The following is a 22499-nucleotide window of genomic DNA, read 5'->3' as shown; positions in this document are numbered from 1 at the left end:
CGCAGTCACATCCCCTACATTACATACAGCCCCGCCGCTGTCTGACCAGTCCTGATAACGCAGTCACATCCCCTACATTACATGCAGACCCGCCGCTGTCTGACCAGTCCTGATAACGCAGTCACATCCCCTACATTACATACAGACCCGCCGCTGTCTGACCAGTCCTGATAACGCGGTCACATCCCCTACATTACATACAGACCCGCCGCTGTCTGACCAGTCCTGATAACGCGGTCACATCCCCTACATTACATACAGCCCCGCCGCTGTCTGACCAGTCCTGATAACGCAGTCACATCCCCTACATTACATACAGACCCGCCGCTGTCTGACCAGTCCTGATAACGCGGTCACATCCCCTACATTACATACAGACCCGCCGCTGTCTGACCAGTCCTGATAACGCAGTCACATCCCCTACATTACATACAGACCCGCCGCTGTCTGACCAGTCCTGATAACGCGGTCACATCCCCTACATTACATACAGCCCCGCCGCTGTCTGACCAGTCCTGATAACGCAGTCACATCCCCTACATTACATGCAGACCCGCCGCTGTCTGACCAGTCCTGATAACGCAGTCACATCCCCTACATTACATACAGACCCGCCGCTGTCTGACCAGTCCTGATAACGCGGTCACATCCCCTACATTACATACAGACCCGCCGCTGTCTGACCAGTCCTGATAACGCGGTCACATCCCCTACATTACATACAGCCCCGCCGCTGTCTGACCAGTCCTGATAACGCGGTCACATCCCCTACATTACATACACAACCGCCGCTGTCTGACCAGTCCTGATAACGCGGTCACATCCCCTACATTACATACAGCCCCGCCGCTGTCTGACCAGTCCTGATAACGCAGTCACATCCCCTACATTACATGCAGACCCGCCGCTGTCTGACCAGTCCTGATAACGCAGTCACATCCCCTACATTACATACAGACCCGCCGCTGTCTGACCAGTCCTGATAACGCGCCGGCACACCTTGTCACTTCTCATACTGTAGAGAGTCGCCCCAGGGCGGTGAAGTCGCCTCCCTCTGTCACATGAATGAGATTTTTGGGTTTGGCTTCTTTTTCTCGATCTTCTTCATAGTTGGACATTTATTGCTCTGAGCGAAGCGCTCTCTGAGTCCTGCACCGGTGTCCTCCGAGGAGATCGCGTCCGACGCGCAGCATGGCGACCATTGGCCAAGTGATCTTCCGAATGTAAGTGGGACGGTGTGGAGGGCGCGGGCACCTAGAGGGCGAACAGAAGCCGTGTATTCCCCTTAGTATGATGCAGCCATGTAATGCACACGCGTGGCCCTTAGCATGTACTCGTCCCAATGTGGCGGAAATACTGATCACAGATGCGCTGTGAGCTCCAAGGGAGAAAACTATACTTTTGGAAAGCAGATCCCAGTATTACTTCCTAGATCAAAGTTTTGGGCTGCAGTTGGTTTTGTACAGAAACCTGGAACCCGCCAGCAGATCGGCCCCATCCGGCCCCCGTCTAGTCGCCCGTTTCTCCTGCTGTAACGACTCAAACCTTAATCAGTCGTTGGTCTCGTCTTAGATTCAGGAGCCGTATGTCTATCGCATGCTTGTTTAATCCCCTCACTGTATTACCCTCTACCACCTCTGCTGGGTGGCTGTTCCACTTATCTACTACCCTCTCAGTAAAGTAAAACTTCCTTCCATTCCATCTCAGCCTCTGACGCTCTAGTGTTAGATTCCGGTCTAGTGTTTTCTCCTCCGTTTAATAAACCTCCCTGCGTTTGCGTGCACTCGGTACTGATATACATTGTGCGGGAGAAGCTTGGGCTCCTTGCAGCGGGGGAAGGCGTCTGCGCTGACCACGCTCCTTCCGTCCATGCGACAGAATAACAGCCCCGGGGTGGTGCCGAGCACACTGAGGGGGTATTATTTCTGCCTCCATCAAATCCATATAATACCCACAAGCACCCCCAGTATATGACCCAGAGATTCACGGCCGGCTCTGGGTCACGGGAGTTAACACTCAGCATTACCTGTCCAACCTGGCCCTTTCTGAACAAGTGTGTGTCGGCATGGATGCGTACCTATACATATGTGTGAGCACGGATGTGTATGTGTTAGTATGAGTGTTTCGTATGTGTGTAGAGTGTAAGTGTTTGTTAGTGAGTATGTGCATGTGTTTGTGTGTGTAAGTGTGCGCTACATGTAGAATTGTGTAGAAATGTGTGTGTGCGTGAGTTACCGGGGTGGAGGGGCTGGTAGATTGTATCTCATTTCAGCGTTTCTTACATCTCAGGCAGTGTAAGGGTTACAGGGCCCCTGGGGTCAGGCAGTGTAAGGGTTAAAGGGCCCCTGGGGTCAGCCAGTGTAAGGGTTAAAGGGCCCCTGGGGTCAGGCAGTGTAAGGGTTAAAGGGCCCCTGGGGTCAGGCAGTGTAAGGGTTAAAGGGCCCCTGGGGTCAGGCAGTGTAAGGGTTAAAGGGCCCCTGGGGTCAGGCAGTGTAAGGGTTAAAGGGCCCCTGGGGTCAGGCAGTGTAAGGGTTAAAGGGCCCCTGGGGTCAGGCAGTGTAAGGGTTAAAGGGCCCCTGGGGTCAGGCAGTGTAAGGGTTACAGGGCCCCTGGGGTCAGGCAGCGAAAATCAGTAAAAAGTCTTCATTTTTGATTTTGGAAAATATTGGAAAACGAGAGAAATGATCAGAAAAACTTCGCAAAACAAACAGAAACCACGGAAACCGGAATCGCTGGTTTCTTATTCTAAAAGCCACATTCCGCGAGTTATAAAGAGCAGGCGGTGCGTGGCAACCAAACACAACATCCACGCCGCGCAATAAACAACCCATCGCAGCGGCAACCGGGCGGCTGATAAACCTTTTCCACTAACGGTTAACTTTTACTTCACTGGGAGGGTAGTAGATATGTGAAACAGCCTCCCAGCAGAGGTGGTAGAGGGTAATACAGTGAGGGGATTAAACATGCATGGGATAGACATACGGCTCCTTAATCTAAGACGAGGCCAACGACTGATTAAGGTTCGAGTTGTTACTGACTGCAGGGGCCGACGGGGGCCGGTCAGATGCTATGTTTCTAAAGTAAGCCTTTGCTGGAGAAGCAATAAAGGTGATTTTTCTGTGATGAGTTTTTAGGACAAATGATTACCAATCCCTGCAGTTGCTAGCAGGCGCTCTGTAAGCACTACTCTGTAAGCACGACTCATTAACCCTGTTGTGTCTCCTTATTTTCAGTATGATCGCCATCATCATATTGCTGCTGGCGGCCTTAGGTCTGATCATCGGCATTGGAGTGGCGGGTACGTGCGAGAGATCATTAGCCATCCAACTCCCACAAAGCTTATCCAGCCCAGACCGGTGAATTCTCTTATAACGCCCCGAACGGCAGGTCTGTCCGCGTTACGTAACCGGGGCGCGGGGTCGGCCCCCACCGCTCCGGCCAGGACTGCGCACAATTTACCTAAAACCCTAAAATGCCCCAAATCCCGAGAAATCCGAAGCGAATGAATGAACGATTTGTGAATTTAAGGATTTTCGGGGGTTTTGGGTTCCTTCCTGCGGATGATAATATGATGCCATCGTATTCGCTGCGAGAGAAGCTGCAGCCTCAGGCGACACGGAGGCCCAATCATCTCCTGTCCTTTCGGGCCCCCGGGAGCGGTAAACGGCCGAGGGCTTCACGTTATATCTTGATAAGTTGGGTAGTGTTTGCAGTTCCTCACCCCCTGTCTTTGTTGCCCCTTTTTGTAGGTAAAGATTCGGCCACCGTGACGACTCACGGCTCCGTGGGGCTGATCGGGGACGCCGGGATTTTAAGCTGCAGCTTCCCTCCTGATACCAAGCAGAGCACAGATGTCCGGTGGGAGAAGACGGGCGTCAGCGGGCCGGTGTATAAGTACGAGAAGGGCGCGGCGGCTCTGTCCGATCAGAGCGCGGCCTTCAAGGGCCGCGCGGCCCTCTTCCCTGGCCAGCTGATGGCGGGAAACGCTTCCCTGAAACTCACCAAACTGCAGCTCTCTGACGCGGGAGAATACAAGTGCGTCATCTCCAACTCCAACGGCAAGGGCGAGGGCAAGCTCACCCTGAAGGTGGGAGGTGAGTGAGCTCAGGGGCCACGTGGGAGACGGGAGCTCAGGGGCCCTAGTGGGCGGTGAGTGAGCCTACGGTCCACGGGGAAAGCGGGCGAGTACAAGGGCCACGGTAGGAACGGAGAGAGCACAGGGGCCGGAGTGGGACAATGACATCAAGACGTACGGCACAGACGGACACCCACGTTAACCGACCCGGATGTGCACGTTTCATAAAATATGTGCTGTAGTCAGGCAGGTGCACGCCCGGCAGCTTCTGTATCCGGCTGCCGGCCTCCAATTCATCCACACGGGGGTCGCCGAGGGGTCGCTGCGCCTGGAGCAGAATTTCTTCCCCTCCATCCCCTGGAAGTGAAACTTAATAACAATTAAATGCACTCTAACACTTACATGCACACTACCTCCCTCCTCTCCTACCCTCCACTAACACTGACAGCACTCAGTGACACACACTCACGCTAACACCATATCCATCCACGGACACACACTCATGCTAAACACCATATCCATACACTAATGTACACACGGACACACACTCACGCTAACACCATATCCATACACTATTGTACACACACTCACGCTAACACCATATCCATATACGGACACACACTCACACTAACACCGTACAATAAAATACACACACACTCTAACACCATACAGTAAAACGCACACACTTACACCATATGCTCACACAAACACACACACTTACACCATACACTCACACACACTCTCACAAACACACACACTAATACCAAACGCTCCCACGCGCACACTAATACCATACGCTCCCGCGCGCGCACACTAATACCATCCGCTCCCACGCGCACACTAATACCATCCGCTCCCACGCGCACACTAATACCATACGCTCCCACGCACTCTCTCGCACCATCCAGTAACACCACACACTACACGTTTTCAGGAGTACTCTTTTCACAGCAGGAAGCCCTCTCTGGACCCACAAAATCCACATCCCTGACCTCGAATGAAAATAAAACGCGTTCTCTCTGGTTGTGTTTCTGACATCGAGAGATAAACAGGAACTCCGACCCTCGCTTCTCAGTACTAAAAAAACTGTTTTCGGTTTAAAGACCAAAGTTGTTTTTTATGAATACGGACGATTTAAACCCCCCCTGCTACTAAACACCCTGATTACCCATCATACTGTCTGTGGGAATGGCTCAGTCTTAATCACCCAGCTGGACACTCTGACTAATGACAATTGTCTAGGGATGAACGGATTTCATTACCATTGCCATGAAGCATCAGCTCAGTCATCCAAAATGTCACATGACTGACGACAATGGGGTTATATTACTGTATACAGCGCTGGGGGTTATATTACTGTATACAGCGCTGGGGGTTATATTACTGTATACAGCGCTGGGGGTTATATTACTGTATACAGCGCTGGGGTTATATTACTGTATACAGCGCTGGGGGTTATATTACTGTATACAGCGCTGGGGGGTTATATTACTGTATACAGTGCTGGGGGGTTATATTACTGTATACAGCGCTGGGGGGGTTATATTACTGTATACAGCGCTGGGGGTTATATTACTGTATACAGCGCTGGGGGGTTATATTACTGTATACCGCGCTGGGGGGTTATATTACTGTATACAGCGCTGGGGGTTATATTACTGTATACAGTGCTGGGGAGTTATATTACTGTATACAGTGCTGGGGGGTTATATTACTGTATACAGCGCTGGGGAGGTATATTACTGTATACAGCGCTGGGGGTTATATTACTGTATACAGCGCGGGGGGGTTATATTACTGTATACAGTGCTGGGGGGTTATATTACTGTATACAGCGCTGGGGGGGTTATATTACTGTATACAGTGCTGGGGGGTTATATTACTGTATACAGTGCTGGGGGGTTATATTACTGTATACAGCGCTGGGGGTTATATTATTGTATACAGCGCTGGGGGTTATATTATTGTATACAGCGCTGGGGGTTATATTACTGTATACAGCGCTGGGGGTTATATTACTGTATACAGCGCTGGGGGGTTATATTACTGTATACAGTGCTGGGGGGTTATATTACTGTATACAGCGCTGGGGGGGTTATATTACTGTATACAGCACTGGGGGTTATATTACTGTATACAGCGCTGGGGGTTATATTACTGTATACAGCGCTGGGGGGTTATATTACTGTATACAGCGCTGGGGTTATATTACTGTATACAGCGCGGGGGGGTTATATTACTGTATACAGCGCTGGGGGTTATATTACTGTATACAGTGCTGGGGGGTTATATTACTGTATACAGTGCTGGGGGGTTATATTACTGTATACAGCGCTGGGGGTTATATTACTGTATACAGTGCTGGGGGGTTATATTACTGTATACAGCGCTGGGTGGTTATATTACTGTATACAGCGCGGGGGTTATATTACTGTATACAGCGCTGGGGGATTATATTACTGTATACAGCGCGGGGGTTATATTACTGTATACAGCGCTGGGGGTTATATTACTGTATACAGCGCGGGGGGGTTATATTACTGTATACAGCGCTGGGGTTATATTACTGTATACAGCGCTGGGGGTTATCTTACTGTATACAGCGCTGGGGGTTATATTACTGTATACAGCGCTGGGGGGTTATATTACTGTATACAGCGCTGGGGGGTTATATTACTGTATACAGTGCTGGGGGGTTATATATTACTGTATACAGCGCTGGGGGTTATATTACTGTATACAGCGCGGGGGGTTATATTACTGTATACAGCGCTGGGGGGTTATATTACTGTATACAGCACTGGGGGTTATATTACTGTATACAGCGCGGGGGTTATATTACTGTATACAGCTCTGGGGGTTATATTACTGTATACAATGCTGGGGGTTATATTACTGTATACAGCGCTGGGGGTTATATTACTGTATACAGCGCTGGGGGGTTATATATTACTGTATACAGCGCTGGGGGGTTATATCACTGTATACAGCACTGGGGGTTATATTACTGTATACAGCGCGGGGGGTTATATTACTGTATACAGCGCTGGGGGGTTATATTACTGTATACAGCGCTGGGGGGTTATATTACTGTATACAGCGCTGGGGGTTATATTACTGTATACAGTGCTGGGGGGTTATATTACTGTATACAGCGCTGGGGTTATATTACTGTATACAGCGCTGGGGGTTATTACTGTATACAGTGCTGGGGGGGGTATATTACTGTATACAGCGCTGGGGGGGTTATATTACTGTATACAGCGCTGGGGGTTATATTACTGTATACAGCGCTGGGGGGGTTATATTACTGTATACAGTGCTGGGGGTTATATTACTGTATACAGCGCTGGGGGTTATATTACTGTATACAGTGCTGGGGGTTATATTACTGTATACAGTGCTGGGGGGTTATATTACTGTATACAGCACTGGGGGTTATATTACTGTATACAGCGCGGGGGTTATATTACTGTATACAGCTCTGGGGGTTATATTACTGTATACAGCGCGGGGGTTATATTACTGTATACAGCGCTGGGGGGTTATATTACTGTATACAATGCTGGGGGTTATATTACTGTATACAGCGCTGGGGGCTATATTACTGTATACAGCGCTGGGGGTTATATTACTGTATACAGCGCTGGGGTTATATTACTGTATACAGCGCTGGGGGTTATTACTGTATACAGCGCTGGGGGGTTATATTACTGTATACAGCGCTGGGGGGTTATATTACTGTATACAGTGCTGGGGGTTATATTACTGTATACAGCGCTGGGGGTTATATTACTGTATACAGTGCTGGGGGTTATATTACTGTATACAGCGCTGGGGGGTTATATTACTGTATACAGTGCTGGGGGTTATATTACTGTATACAGCGCTGGGGGTTATATTACTGTATACAGTGCTGGGGGTTATATTACTGTATACAGCACTGGGGGTTATATTACTGTATACAGCGCTGGGGGTTATATTACTGTATACAGCGCTGGGGGGTTATATTACTGTATACAGCGCTGGGGGTTATATTACTGTATACAGTGCTGGGGGTTATATTACTGTATACAGCGCTGGGGGGTTATATTACTGTATACAGCGCTGGGGGGTATATTACTGTATACAGCTCTGGGGGTTATATTACTGTATACAGTGCTGGGGGTTATATTACTGTATACAGCGCTGGGGGTTATATTACTGTATACAGCGCTGGGGGTTATATTACTGTATACAGTGCTGGGGGTTATATTACTGTATACAGCGCTGGGGGGTTATATTACTGTATACAGTGCTGGGGGTTATATTACTGTATACAGCGCTGGGGGTTATATTACTGTATACAGCGCTGGGGGTTATATTACTGTATACAGCGCTGGGGGTTATATTACTGTATACAGTGCTGGGGGTTATATTACTGTATACAGCGCTGGGGGGGTTATATTACTGTATACAGCGCTGGGGGGGTTATATTACTGTATACAGCGCTGGGGTTATATTACTGTATACAGCGCTGGGGGTTATTACTGTATACAGCGCTGGGGGGTTATATTACTGTATACAGCGCTGGGGGGTTATATTACTGTATACAGTGCTGGGGGTTATATTACTGTATACAGCGCTGGGGGTTATATTACTGTATACAGTGCTGGGGGTTATATTACTGTATACAGCGCTGGGGGTTATATTACTGTATACAGCGCTGGGGGGTTATATTACTGTATACAGCGCTGGGGGGGTTATATTACTGTATACAGTGCTGGGGGGTTATATTACTGTATACAGTGCTGGGGGGTTATATTACTGTATACAGCGCTGGGGGTTATATTACTGTATACAGCGCTGGGGGTTATATTACTGTATACAGCGCTGGGGGTTATATTACTGTATACAGTGCTGGGGGGTTATATTACTGTATACAGCGCTGGGTGGTTATATTACTGTATACAGCGCGGGGTTATATTACTGTATACAGCGCTGGGGGGTTATATTACTGTATACAGCGCGGGGGTTATATTACTGTATACAGCGCTGGGGGTTATATTACTGTATACAGCGCGGGGGGTTATATTACTGTATACAGCGCTGGGGTTATATTACTGTATACAGCGCTGGGGGTTATATTACTGTATACAGCGCTGGGGGGTTATATTACTATATACAGCGCTGGGGGGTTATATCACTGTATACAGCACTGGGGGTTATATTACTGTATACAGCGCGGGGGGTTATATTACTGTATACAGCGCTGGGGGGTTATATTACTGTATACAGCACTGGGGGTTATATTACTGTATACAGCGCTGGGGGGTTATATTACTGTATACAGCGCTGGGGTATATTACTGTATACAGCGCGGGGGGTTATATTACTGTATACAGCGCTGGGGGTTATATTACTGTATACAGCGCGGGGGTTATATTACTGTATACAGCTCTGGGGGTTATATTACTGTATACAATGCTGGGGGTTATATTATTGTATACAGCGCTGGGGGTTATATTACTGTATACAGTGCTGGGGGCTATATTACTGTATACAGCGCTGGGGGTTATATTACTGTATACAGCGCTGGGGTTATATTACTGTATACAGCGCTGGGGGTTATTACTGTATACAGCGCTGGGGGGTTATATTACTGTATACAGCGCTGGGGGGTTATATTACTGTATACAGTGCTGGGGGTTATATTACTGTATACAGCGCTGGGGGTTATATTACTGTATACAGTGCTGGGGGTTATATTACTGTATACAGCGCTGGGGGGTTATATTACTGTATACAGTGCTGGGGGTTATATTACTGTATACAGCGCTGGGGGTTATATTACTGTATACAGCGCTGGGGGTTATATTACTGTATACAGTGCTGGGGGTTATATTACTGTATACAGCGCTGGGGGGGTTATATTACTGTATACAGCGCTGGGGTTATATTACTGTATACAGCGCTGGGGGGTTATATTACTGTATACAGCGCTGGGGGGTTATATTACTGTATACAGCGCTGGGGGGTTATATTACTGTATACAGTGCTGGGGGTTATATTACTGTATACAGCGCTGGGGGGTTATATTACTGTATACAGCGCTGGGGGGGTTATATTACTGTATACAGTGCTGGGGGGTTATATTACTGTATACAGCGCTGGGGGTTATATTACTGTATACAGCGCTGGGGGTTATATTATTGTATACAGCGCTGGGGGTTATATTACTGTATACAGCGCTGGGGGTTATATTACTGTATACAGCGCTGGGGGTTATATTACTGTATACAGTGCTGGGGGTTATATTACTGTATACAGCGCTGGGGGTTATATTACTGTATACAGCGCTGGGTGGTTATATTACTGTATACAGCGCGGGGGTTATATTACTGTATACAGCGCTGGGGGGTTATATTACTGTATACAGCGCGGGGGTTATATTACTGTATACAGCGCTGGGGGTTATATTACTGTATACAGCGCGGGGGGGTTATATTACTGTATACAGCGCTGGGGTTATATTACTGTATACAGCGCTGGGGGTTATATTACTGTATACAGCGCTGGGGGGTTATATTACTATATACAGCGCTGGGGGGTATATTACTGTATACAGTGCTGGGGGGTTATATTACTGTATACAGCGCTGGGGGTTATATTACTGTATACAGCACTGGGGGTTATATTACTGTATACAGTGCTGGAGGGTTATATTACTGTATACAGCGCTGGGGGGTTATATTACTGTATACAGCGCTGGGGGGGTTATATTACTGTATACAGTGCTGGGGGGTTATATTACTGTATACAGCGCTGGGGGGTTATATCACTGTATACAGCACTGGGGGTTATATTACTGTATACAGCGCGGGGGGTTATATTACTGTATACAGCGCTGGGGGGTTATATTACTGTATACAGCACTGGGGGTTATATTACTGTATACAGCGCTGGGGGTTATATTACTGTATACAGCACTGGGGGTTATATTACTGTATACAATGCTGGGGGTTATATTATTGTATACAGCGCTGGGGGGTTATATTACTGTATACAGCGCTGGGGGTTATATTACTGTATACAGTGCTGGGGGCTATATTACTGTATACAGTGCTGGGGGTTATATTACTGTATACAGTGCTGGGGGGTTATATTACTGTATACAGCGCTGGGGGTTATATTACTGTATACAGTGCTGGGGGCTATATTACTGTATACAGCGCTGGGGGTTATATTACTGTATACAGCGCTGGGGTTATATTACTGTATACAGCGCTGGGGGTTATTACTGTATACAGCGCTGGGGGGTTATATTACTGTATACAGCGCTGGGGGGTTATATTACTGTATACAGTGCTGGGGGTTATATTACTGTATACAGCGCTGGGGGTTATATTACTGTATACAGTGCTGGGGGTTATATTACTGTATACAGCGCTGGGGGGTTATATTACTGTATACAGTGCTGGGGGTTATATTACTGTATACAGCGCTGGGGGTTATATTACTGTATACAGCGCTGGGGGTTATATTACTGTATACAGTGCTGGGGGTTATATTACTGTATACAGCGCTGGGGGGGTTATATTACTGTATACAGCGCTGGGGTTATATTACTGTATACAGCGCTGGGGGTTATTACTGTATACAGCGCTGGGGGGTTATATTACTGTATACAGCGCTGGGGGGTTATATTACTGTATACAGTGCTGGGGGTTATATTACTGTATACAGCGCTGGGGGGTTATATTACTGTATACAGTGCTGGGGGTTATATTACTGTATACAGCGCTGGGGGTTATATTACTGTATACAGCGCTGGGGGTTATATTACTGTATACAGCGCTGGGGGTTATATTACTGTATACAGTGCTGGGGGTTATATTACTGTATACAGCGCTGGGGGGGTTATATTACTGTATACAGCGCTGGGGTTATATTACTGTATACAGCGCTGGGGGTTATTACTGTATACAGCGCTGGGGGGTTATATTACTGTATACAGCGCTGGGGGGTTATATTACTGTATACAGTGCTGGGGGTTATATTACTGTATACAGCGCTGGGGGTTATATTACTGTATACAGTGCTGGGGGTTATATTACTGTATACAGCGCTGGGGGGTTATATTACTGTATACAGCGCTGGGGGTTATATTACTGTATACAGCGCTGGGGGTTATATTACTGTATACAGCGCTGGGGGTTATATTACTGTATACAGCGCTGGGGGTTATATTACTGTATACAGCGCTGGGGGTTATATTACTGTATACAGCGCTGGGGGTTATATTACTGTATACAGTGCTGGGGGTTATATTACTGTATATAGCGCTGGGGGGGTTATATTACTGTATACAGCGCTGGGGGTTATATTACTGTATACAGCGCTGGGGGTTATATTACTGTATACAGCGCTGGGGGTTATTACTGTATACAGCGCTGGGGGGTTATATTACTGTATACAGCGCTGGGGGGTTATATTACTGTATACAGCGCTGGGGTTATATTACTGTATACAGCGCTGGGGGTTATTACTGTATACAGCGCTGGGGGGTTATATTACTGTATACAGCGCTGGGGGGTTATATTACTGTATACAGTGCTGGGGGTTATATTACTGTATACAGCGCTGGGGGGTTATATTACTGTATACAGTGCTGGGGGTTATATTACTGTATACAGCGCTGGGGGTTATATTACTGTATACAGCGCTGGGGGTTATATTACTGTATACAGCGCTGGGGGTTATATTACTGTATACAGTGCTGGGGGTTATATTACTGTATACAGCGCTGGGGGGGTTATATTACTGTATACAGCGCTGGGGTTATATTACTGTATACAGCGCTGGGGGTTATTACTGTATACAGCGCTGGGGGGTTATATTACTGTATACAGCGCTGGGGGGTTATATTACTGTATACAGTGCTGGGGGTTATATTACTGTATACAGCGCTGGGGGTTATATTACTGTATACAGTGCTGGGGGTTATATTACTGTATACAGCGCTGGGGGGTTATATTACTGTATACAGCGCTGGGGGTTATATTACTGTATACAGCGCTGGGGGTTATATTACTGTATACAGCGCTGGGGGTTATATTACTGTATACAGCGCTGGGGGTTATATTACTGTATACAGTGCTGGGGGTTATATTACTGTATATAGCGCTGGGGGGGTTATATTACTGTATACAGCGCTGGGGGTTATATTACTGTATACAGCGCTGGGGGTTATATTACTGTATACAGCTCTGGGGGTTATATTACTGTATACAGTGCTGGGGGTTATATTACTGTATACAGCGCTGGGGGGGTTATATTACTGTATACAGCGCTGGGGGGTATATTACTGTATACAGCTCTGGGGGTTATATTACTGTATACAGCGCTGGGGTTATATTACTGTATACAGCGCTGTGGTTTGATGATCAGAGGCGGTCATTGTGTTGGTATATACTGTGTATTAATATACATGTTCCTGCCGCAGGATACAGCGCTCTGGAAGTGACTGACGTTGCCCCAGACACCCTGCGCTGCCGGTCCCCCAGCTGGCACCCGAAGCCGTCCGTCACGTGGTTTAATTCGTCCAAAATCTCCTTGGTCAACGTTTCGACCACCAATTACACGGCTTCGTTCAACGACATGGTGGGGGTTTCCTCCAACCTCCCCGGAGTCCAGCCGGGCGCGCAGTACACCTGTGTGATCGAGAACGAGCTGGCCCGAGCCGAGGGGGACGCCATCTGGACAGGTGGGTGATGGACCGTACCATCTGCGGGGGAGTTCCACCCGAGAGACGCAAGTTTGGTGACGCTAAAACCGCGTAATAAAAGCGAACCCCGCTAATTGCCGGTAGAGTTGGGGGTACGCGGCGGGGGCTCGCGGCACCATGTGGTTGGTGTGTTTTTTGGTTTTTTTTATGGTTTTTATGTTTTTTTCTTTATTTCCCGCAGACTCCGGAGTCATGACACAGACCCGACTGGAAGTCACCGCGTCAGCGGCCGCCATCTCCCCGCCGTTATTTTTACTCTGCTTGCTCTCCCTGCTTGGGCCAGGAGTTCACTAAGTGTGCTGGAGAACCAGACTCCTCTTAGACGGCCCTTCGAAGGGCCAGCTGGGGATAAATGGCTAAATCATCCGCTGATCAGGGATATGATATCATGCAAAGCCCCAGCTGCTGAAGAGCTCTCTGCTGGCCAACGGGTCCGGGGTGGTAAGAGGTGGCGCTACTCAGGGCCCCTGGGGCAATGGTTTTCTAATCTCAGTATTTTAGGACCTATATGTTATTGGGGGGGTCGCCAGGGGCTGAATATAGCTCAGGGACCCCAGCTATCTGCCCCGCTTTCCAATTAAAACAGTGGCGATAAGCATTTTGCCTTCTTGCCCCTGAACCAGAGATCGGTTCACTGCAGGAACGATGCTCCGAGTGTTAGATAGTTAGATAGTTACATAGTTACATAGGCTGAAAAAAGTCCTGCGTCCATCAGGTTCAGCCTTTCCTATATCTGTTAATTTGTTGCTGTTGATCCAAAAGAAGGCAAAAAAAAGCCCCAGTTTCGCTCTTTCCAATTTTGCACTAACCAGGGAAAAAAATCCTTCCTAACCCCAAAATGGCCGTCAGATTTCTCCTTGGATCAATAAGCTGTTTCCCCATAATTAAATATATGCCTGAATATTATGTTTCTCCAGGTATCCATCCAGTTGCAGTTTAAACGTCTGTACCGACTCCGATAAAACTCTGCAGGCAGAGAATTCCACATCCTTACTGCCCTTACTGTAAAAAACCCTTTCCTCTGCTTTAGTCTAAATCTCCTTTCTTCCAATCTGAACGCCTGACCCCGTGTCCTATGCATAGTCCTGTTTATGAACAGATTTCCACACAATGGTTTGTATTGCCCCCCCGAATATATTTATATAATGTATATCCACCCCGCATATATTTATATAATGTATATCAGCCCCGAATATATTTATATAATGTATATCCACCCCGCATATATTTATATAATGTATATCCACCCCGCATATATTTATATAATGTATATCCACCCCGCATATATTTATATAATGTATATCGGCCCCGCATATATTTATATAATGTATATCGGCCCCGCATATATTTATATAATGTATATCAGCCCCGCATATATTTATATAACGTTATCATATCCCCTCTGAGGCGACGTTTTTCTAAACTAAACAGATTTAAATTAGTTAACCTTTCTTCATAACTATAGCGCTCCATTCCTTTTATTAATTTTGTAGCCGTCTCTGCACCCTTTCTAGTGCTATGATATCCTGCTTTACAAAAGGTGCCCAAAATTGCACAGCATATTCAAGGTGCGGCCTTACCATTGATTTATACAGAGGCAAAATTATATCTTTATTCTGGCCAGCAGAGGGCGCCATGACACATGTTCCTAAAAAGTTGGCTCCTCCGCTACAGGCTGGGGCAGGGAAGGGCCACTGTTAAACCTTCTGGCAACAAAGGGTTAAAGATGATTTGACGCGGCCACCATAACGGGGCGTAAATTCTGTGTTTTATAATCTGTGCAGCTTTCAGACGGGCGATCAGAGAGACGTCCGTGCATTGCGTGTTCCCAGTCTGTCAGCCCCTAGGCATTTTTACCTACAGCTTCTATACCGATAATACCCTCTTATTCGCCCAATCATAGAGACTCTGTACCAGTTACCACCCCCTAACCCAGCCCTGGGACACTCATACCTATGGGTCCTGTGCTGATACCACCCTCCGACCCTCCCTAGGGGCGCTCATGCCTAGGGGCTCTCTACCGATTCCACCCAAATAACTTCAGCTCCTGTAATTACCACAGGGGCATTTCTTACATACAGCTCATTTCCTGCCCCCCCCCATAATGATATCATCTTGTAAAACACCCCAGGCAGGGATATCGCCAGAGGGGCAGGTGAGGAATGTGGTCATTCGGGATTCTATGCCTAGCGGTGCTCTGATTGAAGGCACCTGTCTGGCGGTTACGGTTGAAGTGTCTTTGCCCCGTCCGGAGATCCGAGATGGTGGCACTCGGCTGAGCCGCCATCCTGACCCACCTGACCTCGGACTTATTACACGTGATCATGAAAGGAACAGACGCGGACGGTGACATCGTTGTGACATCATTGCGGATAAACGCCGCCTGTTCACGGGACTCCTCCCCGGCTCCCAGGAACCTCGCAGATATGAAGGGGGTAAAAAATATTCATACCATTAATTTATTTCCTCCGAACGTCACATAATACAATAAAGTGATCAAGATTGTAAGCCTGCGAGCCGAGTCTCTCCACCTAATGTATCGGTTTGTCTTACTCGTCAATTCTCGTCTCGTCAGACCCCTTGAATATATGGATTGTATTAAGTGCTGCGTAAACTGTTGGCGCCGTATAAATAAAAGATAATAATAATAATAATAATGATTTTAAAGCAGAGTGTAAATAATTTCCTGGAATTTGGACTTTCCGGGTCACCATACAGGGGGGCTGCATGGGTAACGCGAGAGGAGAGATCTGGAAGTAAGCCCCCTAATGTACGGCAGGAACGGGGGTAACAAGTGGTGGCAGGGGGTCATATCTACTTAGGGTACACTGTTCCACCACTTGGGGCAGGGGGGGGGAATGACTTCAACAACTCCCATCACTTCAGGGACCCCAGCGATCCGAGGGGGATTTATTCTGAAGCATCAGTTTACTCTTATAGGTCTTTCTGCTCTGGTCTGTCTCTTCCTGGTACCCCCACGGTGCTATCTGAGGACCATCTTCACCGCCATCCTTCTCCGGCCACCTATAAGCACACCGGAAGGTCACGGGACATTGGAGGTCTCTAATTTACGCCTGAAGCGATGGGGCCACACCACTCATTCTAAGATCCCCGGGGCTTCTACAAGTCTTGAGTGTCCTGAGGGCCAACCCCGGAGCACCCGAGCTCCGTCGTGAGACGTAAATCGTGCGATGGGACCATTGGCCAGAGGTAGCCTTGGGAGGTAGCAGGTGGGTCTTCCTCGTAGATAAAGCTCCCAGGGTCATGGAACGAGAACACGAGGTAAAATCCGAGAGCCCTGTCCATATCCAAGAACCCCCTCCATACGGGGACGGAGCTGGGTTTGGGAGACGGGATTAATATCGTGTTATCGCTACTGGTAATATCAAAATCGGTCACTAGAGGGAGACAGAGAGAAGCCCAACTGGGAAGAAGAAAGAAAGGCGAAGAGAAGGGGAAGGAAAGAAGAAGAGAAGGCTGATGAGTCTCTTACGGTCCCGGATCTTTGTTAGCAGAGAGGTGTTACAGATGAAATAAACTCAGAGGGGGCCGATAATAATATCAGTCCGACGTCACCGGCGAGTGCCGTGAAGCTGCAGTAACTTCCATATCCAAGCAGGGAATGAGTGCTCAGGACAGGGAATACATTATATATATATATTTATATATCGTAGTCTCAGGGTAACCCCAGCAGTTTCTGATCAACCACTCCAGCTCCAGAAAGACATAAGAGTCCCAGAAGATTGGTCTATAGACCCAGAATCCAGCGAGATCCCCGGTATGGGCTGCACCCGAGACGCACGGATGGACGGGAACGCGATATCCAGCCTGGGAGGAAGAAACCATCGAAATAAATATATTTACCGGAAGCTGTCAGAATAACCAAACATATAAAAGAGATGCGGAAACGGCCCCCTACCAGGAGCACTAGATACACAGCCATAGAAAGCAGCAGATCGGCCCCATCCGGCCCCCGTCTAGTCGCCCGTTTCTCCTGCTGTAAAGACTCAAACCTTAATCGGTGGTTGGTCTCGTCTACCCCATGCATGTTTAATCCCCTCACTGTATTACCCTCTACCACTTCTGCTGGGAAGCTTCTCCACTTATCAACCACCCTCTCGGTGGCATATGATATGTTGGCTAAATTAACTTGACATTAAACTCAGAGGCAAATAAAGGAGGTGAAGTAAAACTAAGAGAAAGAGGTTCCACCGCTCCCTTTCAGGCCCGTACTGGCCAGCTGGCACACTGCGCTAACGGCTGGTGGGCCGCTTATGGACACCACCACATACTCCCCCGATCTCACCCTGAAATTGGGCCGATATGCCAGGCCGTGCGCCACGAGAGCAGAAAAAAATAGCGTGCGGCCTCGCGGATGGAGATGCGGAGCTTTACTTTTCCTGAGACCACCTCTCCTGGGGTACTTACCGTTACATGGCGCAGCGAATGTACAGACTGCAGATACACGGACTCAGCATGAGGGTCAGAGCCAACAGAACTCTCACCGGGAACAGCTGCCGGTACAGAGACGCCCCGGGGGCTGCGGGAGGATTGGAAGAATATTATTAAAGGAGCCCTTGTTCCATATTAAATAAATTTTTTCTCTCGTGTAACTCCACCTCCAGCCGCCTCCACTGGAAGTAGGGAGCATACCTTGGTACACGTCTCGCACAACTCCCATTCAAGGCAAAGGGGTTGAGCTTGCAATTAAATTAATGGGGGGTAGCAGCAGCCAATCACACATACGCTACCTAGACAATGACAATTTGTTACTATACACGTGATTGGCTGACACTTTGGTGACTTGAATAGGAACGCTACCGCGCGTGTTCAAAAAGTTGACATATACACCAGTATGTTTAAAAGGAACCATCGTCGTATCAGAGCAGGGCCACATGCTAACAACATGCATTAACACCAGACACACATGCTCTAACACCATACATGTACATGCTCTACACATACATGTAGACACACTCCTTCTCCCCCCCCCCAAAAAAAAGCTTTGGGTACTGTAGTGGGAAGCCGCCAGTCATGAAGGGGTTAATGAGTTAATTACTTTTGGGCCCTCTCTTACCCGGTGTGTTCCGGTTCGGCGGGGGGCGCAGCACGCTAGTGAAGGGCTCCGGAAGCGTGACGTGTTGTATGCGGCAGGTCACGCCTCGGTGCGCTCTGCTCCATACCTCTTCAGCCACCTCCAGGCTGGACCTCTTGGTGTACGTGCCGTCCTCGTTCTCTGTGAGCTTCTCCCGTATCTGGATCCCCGTCCCCGACAAGCTCCATGAGATATTTAACCCCTGAGGGTAAAAGCTTTCAGCCTCACAGATCAGGAGATGATGCTTTTCCAGAATTTCCATTCTGAGAGCCATTGTCGGAGCCGCTTGGGAAACAAAATCATCTCCTTATTACAGGAATTCATAAGACCTGCCGCAATTAACCCCACGTCTGCCACCATGTTACAGGAACCATTATAAGCTACATTTTAGGGGAGGACTAAGTTGAGGTGACTGCCACAATACTGAGATACAGAGTCACACCCAGTATCGCCCACAAAAAATATTACTATTCTCAGACAATGATACTGTATGCTTCCAAAAATATTGGACTTCTTTTCTTTTATTTTTACCCCAGTTCTAATTTTTGCCCCATAATAAGATGTTTCAGGCAGCTGCATATCAGCCGTTTGTATGATTCTCGCTCTGTTATCTGACCCCCGATCTACTAAACACCCTGACTCCTTATCATACTGCCTGTGGGGAACAATAGAATGCCTCAGTCTTAATCACCCAGTCGGACATTCTGACTTATGAAAGTCTATGGAGGAACGGACTTCATTAGCATCGCCATAAAGCATCACCTCAGTGTGGTGTTTGAGCCGGGAAAGTCACCCAAAATATCACATGACTGACAGCAGCGGCGGCTCCAGGTCTGCAGATTATTATTATTATTATTATACTTTATTTATAAAGCGCCGACAGATTCCGCAGCGCTGTACAAGGTAAAAATATTACATATAACGACAAGTACAATACAGCAATTGACGTACAGAGGAATGGAGGGCCCTGTGCCCGCAGGAAATTACATTCTAGGTGGGTAAGGGGTGAGAAGCAGGAGGTGAGGACTGCGTGGTAGTGAATGACGTTAATGTGGGGCGAGATAAGGGTTGTAAGTGGGTGAGAGAGAAGTTTTGATGTTATGTCAGTTGTAGGCTGCCCTGAAGGGAGGGAGCGTTTGAAGGAGGGTAGAGAGTTGGTGAGAGTCGGACAGCGCGGGGGAGAGAGTTCCGGAGGGTTGGTGCTGTGAGAGAGAAGTCCTGTAGGCGGTGTGGGAGGAGGTGATTGGCAGCTGCTGATCTGAGAGAGGCAGGGAGATTGGGGGTGGAGAGAGAGATTTGTGTCGTCTGCATAGAGGTGATATTTGAAGCCAAAGTTTTCCATGTGAGGAAGTGTAGATGGAGAATAGTAGAGGACAGAGCCCTGAGGCTCCGACAGACAGAGGCATCGAGGAGGAGTCCCTGCCAGCAAAAGACACAGAGAAGGATCTGTTGGAAAGATAAGAGTTAATCCAGGAGAGAGCAGGGTCTCGGACACCGATAGCTGACAGTCTGTGGGGGGGTGGGGGGGTGTGGACCGTGTCGAAGGCAGCAGAGAGGTTGGGTAAGATTAGGATAGAGCGGTGGCCGCTGTTTCTTGCAGATAGAAGGTTGTTGGTGACGTTGGTGACAGCCGTTTCAGTCGAGTGCTGTGTGCGGAAACCGGATAGCAGGGAGTTTGAGGACAGAAAGTGGGTTAGACCGTCATAGATTCGAGTTTAGATGCAGATAACGGTAAACGCGAGGAGCGGCAGACAGGGATATCGTGAGACTCCCTGCTTTGGGAGTCTTCCTAAAACACTCGCGTCTTTAGCCACTAATAACCCCCCTCGGTTCGCGAGACTCACCTGTAACCTGCAGCCAGGTCCCGTTCCCCGAGTACAGCCGGGACTGAGGGTAAAACACCCTGACAGAGCACACGTACAGCCCGCTATCTGACGGAGTCACGGCCCAGATGTGGAGGCTGCTGGGCTCGAAGGCAAAAGGGATCATCACTCTGGTCCTGGTATTTATCACCGAGGAGCCGTTTAGCGTCCACCTATAGATCCATATCCAGGACGTGTCTCCTCCTTCCATGGTGCAGGTCATGCTGGCCTTCTCATCCTTCTGAAGATAAAGGAATGGAGGGCTCTGCGAGACTTTTACCGCTGCCACCCCTGAAAGGAGCAGACACCGGGGTTAATAATCCCCGCAGCGGGGCAGTAACTGCTGGATGAACGTACACCGATGCGTCTCACCTGAGTCCCTTTATCCCACTAACTAAAGGTCCAGGTACACATGTTGGACGTCGATCAGGTTCTACTCATTAAGCTTCAACCGAGAGACTCCCTACAGCGAGATATACAAAGCTTCCTGCGGTTGGCAGCCATTACCCGGATTTCTAGAGACTTCTATTGAATTTATGCTTTAATTCCTACCAGATCTTGGTTACAAGTCACACTGCCCTTACAAAAAAAATACTGCAGTTTTTTGGACATGAAAAAACTGCAATACTGCACTTTTACTGCAGTTTTACTGCATTTGTACTTCACTGTACGGCAGTTTTACTGCAGTTATTTTTGTAAGGAAGTACAAATGCAATAAAGCTGCAGCACATTGAATTACAACTGTAGGTTTGCAATATAAAAAAAAACGCAGAAGCCTAATAGAAACATAGAACCCACCAGCAGATCAGCCCCATCCGGCCCCCGTCTAGTTGCCCGTTTCTCCTGCTGTAACGACTCAAACCTTAATCAGTCGTTGGTCTCGTCTTAGATTCAGGAGCCGTATGTCTATCCCATGCATGTTTAATCCCCTCACTGTATTACCCTCTACCGCTTCTGCTGGGAGGCTGTTCCACTTATCTACCACCCTCTCAGTAAAGTAAAACTTCCTTCCATTCCATCTCAGCCTCTGACCCTCTAGATTCCTGCAACAGTATCACCTGCATTCACCTACCTGCCGGCAGAGAGCTCAGAAAGGCGAGAATAAACCCAGTGAAAATCACCATGTTTCTGTAGATAAACCCGGGAGCCGAGTTCACCGCTCAATTCCTGGACTGAATTTTTGCCGCCATCGAGAAGTTAATAAGAAGTCCATCTGCAGCCGGGATCTGTGGTTTTTGCTCCGGCGACAACTTAGTAAAACCCCAAAACCATAAAGATTGTGTCTGCCTGTAGGCGTCAGGGCGGCGTGGTCAGCGCCACATCCAGGGAAAGCGGTGGCAACATCTTCACAAATTCTGAGAAGAAGAACAATGTGCTTCTAACATAACAGGGCACCAAACCCTGCGCGCGGGAGGCCACCGGCCGCTGGGCTACCAGAAGAGCATCCAAGACGAATTTTGGGGCAGCTCAGAGGTCCATAAGTGATCAGGACTGTTGTCAAAGTTTCGATGCACTAGGCAATCCTCCTCTTATGGCCTCATCTCCTATCTCCCACTCCCAACAACCTCGCAGGAACCTTGTTTTCCTCTCTCTTGTTCAGTTCCCTTTATCTTCCTCTCCATCCCCTTTAGCAGCCTGTCGGAGAACGTCTGGGCCACAGAAACGGGGCTTCCATTGATGAAGCAAAGCCCGGGTCTGCAT

General features: G+C 48.2%; 2 protein-coding genes across 2 annotated transcripts; one reads left to right on the top strand and one right to left on the bottom strand.

The window, feature by feature from the left end:
* The first annotated feature begins 942 nt into the window (after window positions 1-942).
* On the top strand, window positions 943-14439 carry VTCN1 (V-set domain containing T cell activation inhibitor 1). The gene is made up of 5 exons (XM_053456858.1): window positions 943-1223; window positions 3234-3298; window positions 3750-4094; window positions 13560-13820; window positions 14023-14439. Exons 1-5 carry the CDS (start codon window positions 1192-1194, stop codon window positions 14133-14135), a joined length of 816 nt encoding a protein of 271 aa, XP_053312833.1. The 5' UTR covers window positions 943-1191; the 3' UTR covers window positions 14136-14439.
* Window positions 14440-17582: 3143 nt separating this feature from the next.
* LOC128473019 (patr class I histocompatibility antigen, C alpha chain-like) lies at window positions 17583-22224 on the bottom strand. Its single transcript, XM_053455043.1, has 5 exons — window positions 21871-22224; window positions 20781-21089; window positions 18919-19221; window positions 18270-18381; window positions 17583-17669 (listed from the first exon to the last, which is right to left on the bottom strand). The coding sequence occupies exons 1-4, from the start codon at window positions 21920-21922 to the stop codon at window positions 18272-18274; spliced, it is 774 nt and encodes a 257-aa protein (XP_053311018.1). The 5' UTR covers window positions 21923-22224; the 3' UTR covers window positions 17583-17669; window positions 18270-18271.
* Window positions 22225-22499: the final 275 nt, after the last annotated feature.

This window comes from Spea bombifrons, chromosome 2 (assembly GCF_027358695.1).
Source record: "Spea bombifrons isolate aSpeBom1 chromosome 2, aSpeBom1.2.pri, whole genome shotgun sequence".
In the NCBI taxonomy this organism is placed as follows: Eukaryota; Metazoa; Chordata; class Amphibia; order Anura; family Pelobatidae; genus Spea; species Spea bombifrons.
The sequence above is the reverse complement of the archived record's forward strand: the minus strand, read 5'-3'. Positions and strand labels throughout refer to the sequence as shown.

Bases quoted from the DNA above. Each gene is read 5' to 3' on its own strand.
- VTCN1 (XM_053456858.1), top strand. From the start codon at position 1,192: ATGGCGACCATTGGCCAAGTGATCTTCCGAAT. The intron at 3,299-3,749 runs GTACGTGCGAGA...CCCTTTTTGTAG, and splicing joins CATCGGCATTGGAGTGGCGG to GTAAAGATTCGGCCACCGTG. The intron at 4,095-13,559 runs GTGAGTGAGCTC...TTCCTGCCGCAG, and splicing joins GCTCACCCTGAAGGTGGGAG to GATACAGCGCTCTGGAAGTG.
- LOC128473019 (XM_053455043.1), bottom strand. From the start codon at position 21,922: ATGGTGATTTTCACTGGGTTTATTCTCGCCTTTCTGAGCTCTCTGCCG. The intron at 19,222-20,780 runs GTGAGTCTCGCG...TTGTTTCCCAAG, and splicing joins GACCTGGCTGCAGGTTACAG to CGGCTCCGACAATGGCTCTC. The intron at 18,382-18,918 runs GTAAGAGAGGGC...ATCCTCCCGCAG, and splicing joins GCCGAACCGGAACACACCGG to CCCCCGGGGCGTCTCTGTAC.